This window comes from Chlamydotis macqueenii, chromosome Z (assembly GCF_036417535.1).
Source record: "Chlamydotis macqueenii isolate bChlMac1 chromosome Z, bChlMac1.mat, whole genome shotgun sequence".
Taxonomy (NCBI): domain Eukaryota; kingdom Metazoa; phylum Chordata; class Aves; order Otidiformes; family Otididae; genus Chlamydotis; species Chlamydotis macqueenii.
In genome coordinates this window covers 21300293-21306727 of record NC_141593.1, presented here as the reverse complement: position 1 = coordinate 21306727, position 6435 = coordinate 21300293, and the positions used below count along the sequence as shown (strand labels likewise).

The following is a 6435-nucleotide window of genomic DNA, read 5'->3' as shown; positions in this document are numbered from 1 at the left end:
GTCTCCTGACATATCTTTCCTTCTACCTGTTTGGAACGTCTCTGACAGAAAATTGCACCTACTGGATCAGTTTCAGTGAACTGAAACTGTTAGCTTCCTTATCTCCCTAGGAAAGCCCATTCATTTTTAAACCATTAGTGGAATATAATTTCTTGAATAACAGAAATGCTGTATCTTTTCCTGGTGAATAGTGAAAGAAAACAACCCAAGACCCAAACCCTTTTCAAACCAAAGTGCAACCACATGAACAAATACTGCAATCGTATTGTTGCGTTTCAGTTTTACTTTGGCAAATACATAATACAGTCATAACCTGACAGCATCAAAAATACGTAGCTCTCCCTTTTTTTTTTAAAATATGTAGAATGAAACTGCTCAGGAAAGCGTCTTCTGCCACAGTTGTCAATGCTTTTTCTTTTCGTACTTACTGAGGAACCTGTTGTTTGCTGCAGCTGTGTCATAACTGAATAACATTAATATTTTAATTGGACTTTTTAAGGTTGTGCGGTGTTTAGGTTTCATTTAATCTCAAGTCGGCTTGGATTTTAAGAGGCTATAGTTTTTCTTAAACAATTTCCCTAGGTGTTTCACCTAGGTTATCTAAAGACATTAGCACATCATTTAGTTGCTTTAAAGTTTAACCGGCATTTTGACCGCTGAGTAGGATTAAAGACACTATCACATGAAAAGACTGTCGGCTTTTCCCCACCGGAATTTCTCTCCAGAAAGTGTCTGGCATTTACTTATCTTGACCATGTCAGCGCAGAACACCTCTGCAAACAGTCTCCCCAACAGCTCTTCGTGAACTCCTAAAACCCGCATGCCCCGTGGCTCTGAAACGCTAATTTCAGGCTGATCTAATTAGGCTAATGACTCGCTCAGCACCGTGAGAGAAAGCTGGAACAATCTACTTGAGATTTCCCTGCCTCCCAGACTTGAGCTTTCTTCTTTGCATCAGGCTGGCTCTAAACAGCAAGAAGCACAAACTTTGATTTCACTGGAGGGAAATGGTCTTTAAATAGCTAGCTGCTTAAAAGCCAACCGTGCTGTGCCTTTGAGAAGGCATTAGAAAGAAAATAGGTTTTGGTAGTGAAGGAGCAAAGCATACTTAAACAGTGGTTACTTTTTGTTTTGTCTGTGTCCCAACAGAGTAAGTCTTCATTCAACACGGCACAGAGCATGGAAGTGTTAGCGCGATCGGCTAACAGACCGGGCTCGCAGGATGCTGCTCTGGTCCGTTTATCCAGCACATCTTTGCGCCCTGATCGTTTTATAGTAAAGATCGCAAGGCTAGAGGCGGAAAAATGTAGCCTGATCCTCTCGTAAAGAGGAACTGGCCCAAATATGTCCAAATGTCTTGAAGTTGTGAACTCAGCCTTATTTTTAAGTGCTGACTGAGAGAAGACGAGAAAACCTGAGTGCGTGCAAGCCGGGCTCTGTAAGCCTCGCCTCATGTTTGATTAAGTTCGAATCTGGCAAATCTTTCTGTTAAGCTATTACGTATTTGGCTTTCTGCGTTTTCTGAGCTTGCATGGCACAGTTACAAAGCAGAGTGAAAAATTTCACATCGTTAAAAATACTGAGCCGCAAGATAGTAGAAAGCCCTCCACTGAAGGTACGTCAGAGGACTTTCTTTTATCTTTCACGGACAGCTAGAGTTAAGCCTGTCAATAACAACACTTTTAATGTCAGACGTTTCCCAGGTTTGTGAATGTTTGTTCCTTTTACTGGATATCAACTGACTTGCTTATGATGTGCCAATCTGACACTTTTTTTCATTCAAGATTGTTCCCAGAGATATTTTTCTCTTTTCACTTTCAGACTCAGCCTTTCTCCCTCCTATCCTAAGGAACTGAAACGCATTTTATTTCCTTTTTTTTTTTTTCCCCCTTGTTGCTGTTGTTGCTGTTGTTGTGTTGAGAGGACAGTGATTTCAATAGCGTGTTGCACAGTATTTCCCGTCTTGGGTGGGCTGCCAGGCAATGCCCTCTTTCCGTGGGGAACTGGACGGCGGGATACGCGCACTGGCGCGGCGCTCCCGACGGCAGGACGCTGGGCCGAGGGAGCCCATCATTACGAGTGGGACTTTCATCACTACAGCACTCGTAAGGCGGCTAAGCGGGAGCCCTGCCTGGCCCCGGGCTGTACAGCAGTCCCTCCCGAGACACCGATGAGACCGTGCTGCCCGTGATCCCTCCTTCCCTCCCTCCCCGCACCCGCGGCGGCACGGCTGGTGCCCCTCCCCGGGCGACTCCGCCAGGACCCTGCCCACTGGGGCCAGAGCGGCGGCCGAGCGAGGTTGCAGACCCGCAGAAACTCCCGCCGACCCCGCCGCCGGGGGTGCCCGGCCCAGCCCTCCCGGGACTGCGCGCCCTCGGGCGGCCGCCGCCCGCCTGCAGGTGGCGATAGGCACCCCCGGCGCCCCCGGTCCCCGGGCAGCCCTGGGGTGCGCGGTGCCCCTCGCCCCCGCCCTGGGTATCTGGCCACGGAAAGCCTACCCCCAGGGCTCGCACACCTCGCATAAGCTCCGGCACCGGTGCCTAGGGAAACCCAAAGCCCCCGTTGCCCGGGGCGGAGCTGTGGGGAGGAGATTTGGAGGGGGGCGGGGGTGAGGGTGGGGGGGAGTCGTGGTGGGTTTCTCTGCGATAGTCCCCGCACCGGGGACGGGGAGCGGAGAGTGACAGACACTGGCCCCCGCCCACCCGGTCCACTGGCGGATCCAGGGGACGACGGAGACCCAGCGAGACCCCCCCGCACCCCCCTTCCGCGGAAGGGCGGGATGGAGGGGGGGACGGAAGGGGAGGGGAAGGAGGCAGGGAGAAAGCGAGGGGAGAGCGGCGCGGCAGAGCAGGAAGGAGCGGCGCGGGAGAGCGGCGGAGCGAGGGGCAGCGGCTCGGCGAGCAGCGGCGGCAGGAGAGCCGCCCCCGCCGCCCGGGGCTGCGCGTTGGGCAGGGGCGGCGGGGATGGGCGGGCGCGGGGCGGCTCCGCCAGCCGCCGTCCTCCGAGCCTCGGCCGCCCCCCGCCGCGCTATATAGGGGAGGGAGGGGTGGCGGAGGTGGCGGAGGGGGGTGCCCGGAGTGGCCAAAGCGCACGGGGCGGCATGCCTCCTGCCAGGGGAGCGCACAAGTGACCGGCACCTCTTCCCATGCCCGTCTCCTGAAGCGACCCCCCCCCCCCCCCGCCTGGCATGGATATGGCCAACAACACTACCTCCCCAGAGCGCTCCCCCGAGGGGGCAGGCGGCCCCGGCCTCGCCGAGGTGACCCTGGGCTACCAGCTGCTCACCTCCCTGCTCCTGGGCACGCTCATCCTGTGCGCCGTGAGCGGCAACGCCTGCGTGATCGCGGCCATCGCCCTGGAGCGCTCCCTGCAAACCGTGGCCAACTATCTCATCGGCTCGCTGGCCGTCACCGACCTCATGGTGTCCGTGCTGGTGCTGCCCATGGCGGCCCTCTACCAGGTGCTGAACAAGTGGACGCTGGGGCAGGTCACCTGCGACATCTTCATCTCGCTGGACGTGCTGTGCTGCACCTCTTCCATCCTCCACTTGTGCGCCATCGCCTTGGACAGGTACTGGGCCATCACGGACCCCATCGACTATGTGAACAAGCGGACTCCCCGGAGGGCCGCCGTGCTCATCAGCCTGACCTGGCTCATCGGCTTCTTGATATCCATCCCGCCTATGCTGGGCTGGAGGACCCCCGAGGACCGCTCGGACCCCGACGCCTGCACTATCAGCAAGGACCACGGGTACACCATCTACTCCACTTTCGGCGCCTTCTACATCCCACTCCTCCTCATGCTGGTGCTCTACGGCCGCATCTTCAAGGCGGCCCGCTTCCGGATCCGCAAGACCGTCAAGAAAGCGGAGAAGAAGAAGATCGCCGACACTTGCCTCACCCTCTCCCCGGCCGCCCTGCAGAAGAAAAGCAACGGGGAGCCCGGCAAGGGCTGGCGGCGAACTGTGGAGCTCAAGCCCGGCGCCTGTGTCAACGGCGCGGTGCGGCAGGGCGAGGACGGGGCCGCCCTGGAGATCATCGAGGTCCGGCCCTGCCACAGCTCCTCCAAGACTCACCTGCCGCTGCCCAGCGAGGCGTGCGGCTCCCCGCCGCCCCCCTCCTTCGAGAGGCGCAACGAGAAGAACGCGGAGGCCAAGCGGAGGATGGCTCTGTCCCGGGAGAGGAAGACTGTCAAGACCCTGGGCATCATCATGGGCACCTTCATCCTCTGCTGGCTCCCATTCTTCATCGTGGCGCTGGTCCTGCCCTTTTGTGACAGTAAGTGCTACATGCCCGAGTGGCTGGGGGCAGTCATCAACTGGCTGGGCTACTCCAACTCCCTCCTCAACCCCATCATCTATGCCTATTTCAACAAAGACTTCCAAAGTGCTTTTAAGAAAATTATCAAGTGCAAATTTTGCAGGCAGTGAAGCCTGCCGCTCCAGATCGGAGCATTGGGGATCCTTCCATTCGCTCCATCCGCCTGTCCCCCACCGCCGTGTGTCGTGTCCGTGTGTCCCCGTCCCCCCTTCCCTCCCCCGACCAAGCTCCTCTCCAGCTCCGGCAGGGGGACTCCGGACCCCACTCCTCCCCCCGTCACTCCGCAGCGCGCCCGAGCCCCTCTGTCCTCCGCCCGTCGGACAAACACCGCAGAGTAAGGCAGGGCAGGGTTCCCCGGGGGGTGGCGGGACGACCCCCGGGCCGGGAGGGCTCCGCGACCGCCCCCTCCCCTCGCCTAGCCTCGCCAGGGCTCCGCTGCCGGATCTCCCATCCCCCTTCCTCTCTCCCCTTCATCATTCTGGGTGGACGTAGGGTTTGCAGGTCGTTGCTTGTGGTCGCTGTAAACCACAGTGTCTGCCCGAGTAGCATCGGTAAAAATAAACCACCCTATGCAGAAAACCACCGTGTCGGGGGTTTTTCTTGGATTTACGAGGAGACGGCGGGGGGCTCAGAGTCCGACCTCGGTCTGTCAGTGTGAATACGGAGGCTGAAGGTGACTCCCCGAGCGGAGGAAAGGTCTTCGGGCTCGTCGCTTCCCGGGCTGTGAAAGCACCAAGTGGATTTTCCTGGGGGAAATGTGGCCGTGTTTTGTAACGGTACAAAATACTTCCAGCAACACACCCCCGTCTGCGCTACGTGTGTCCAACAGCTTGCCTGCTACGCTAGGACTTTGCAGTTCTTCGGGCTTCCCTTCGTTCCAGCGCAGGGAGGTGATGGGGCTTGAACCCTAACCGCACGCCTCATTATATGGAGATATATATTTTTTTTTGTAAATGCCTTTGACTGAGGTTTTCCCACCAAGGAAAGGCTTGGCGCTGTGCGACTGTCCCCGAATTAACCGCGCAAGCAATGGCAGTTTGGTTGGTTTTTTTTTTTTTTTTTTTTTTTTTTAAGCCGCTTGAAAGTTTCTCTGGAGACATGACTGTTGCTTCAGAGGCAGCCAGCTGCGGCACATTTTACTTGTAGGGAGAAAAACAAACAAACAACAACAACAACCCCCCAAAAAACCAAACCTCACAAACAACCAACCACAAAACGAACCAAATGGATCAACCAAAACATTGCCATGTGCTTCGCGGCGGCAGGGGAGGGACCGAGAGCAGCCAGGATGGGACGGGGCTTTCTCCTCCCCCGGGCCACCGCGGTGCCAAGGGCAGGGACAGGTCAGCCCGGCCTGGCTGGTCCCCGCAGAGGATCCCCTCCTCTGCCATCAGTCCCAGCTGGTCGGTCCCGGGAAACACGGGGAGCTTCTCCTTATCCGTCCGGGCTGGGCGGGAGATGGCGGGGGGCGGGGGATGGCACCGGGCTGGCTGCCGCCTACTTCTGCGGGGGCTGCCTGCGGTGAATGCTTGACCAAATATATATATAGATATATATATATTTTCTTGTTTATTTTTGTGTAATCTGTGTTACCTCTAGGTAAACGGGAATGTTAAATCTGTGCGTCAAGTAAATGTAAGTGTCCAATCACTTCTGAACTTCAACCGCTGACATTAAATGACAATAGTGCTTTTAACAGACTCAGGCATGCAGCTGATTTTCTGTAAACCTTTTTTGACCTCATTTTCGCAGTTAAAGTGATCTTTGATCGTACCTCCTCTCTGATCACGCCGAACCACGTGTGTCCCAGCTATCCCTCAAGTGCTGGAGTGTCTGAAGAGTCAGCGCTCAGGGAGCCGAAACCGGGATATCCCCGGCTTTGGGAGCCCGACCCTCCGGGGGCGCGGGCTGGGGGGGCAGAGCCACCGGGCCCCCTTCGGGGCAGGGGCGGGAGCCGGGCGGGAGCTGCACAGCGCGAGCAGGGTGTGATCCTCTCCCCCCCCGAGTCCCGCCGGCTCCGGCAAGCGTGACTCCGCACGTTTTCTCCTTTTTACACTTCCCCCCCGCTCTTGTTTCCCTCTGCAAACCTTCCTGCCAACTCCTCGGCAACAATGCC

At 57.0% G+C, this 6435-nt stretch overlaps 1 protein-coding gene across 1 annotated transcript; it reads left to right on the top strand.

Moving 5' to 3' along the window:
* The first annotated feature begins 3187 nt into the window (after positions 1-3187).
* On the top strand, positions 3188-6019 carry HTR1A (5-hydroxytryptamine receptor 1A). The gene has a single exon (XM_086770431.1). The coding sequence runs from the start codon at positions 3188-3190 to the stop codon at positions 4427-4429; it is 1242 nt and encodes a 413-aa protein (XP_086626557.1). The 3' UTR covers positions 4430-6019.
* Positions 6020-6435: the final 416 nt, after the last annotated feature.

Excerpts from the sequence above, each read along its gene's own strand:
- HTR1A (XM_086770431.1), top strand. The coding sequence starts at position 3,188 with ATGGATATGGCCAACAACACTACCTCCCCAGAGCGCTCCCCCGAGGGG.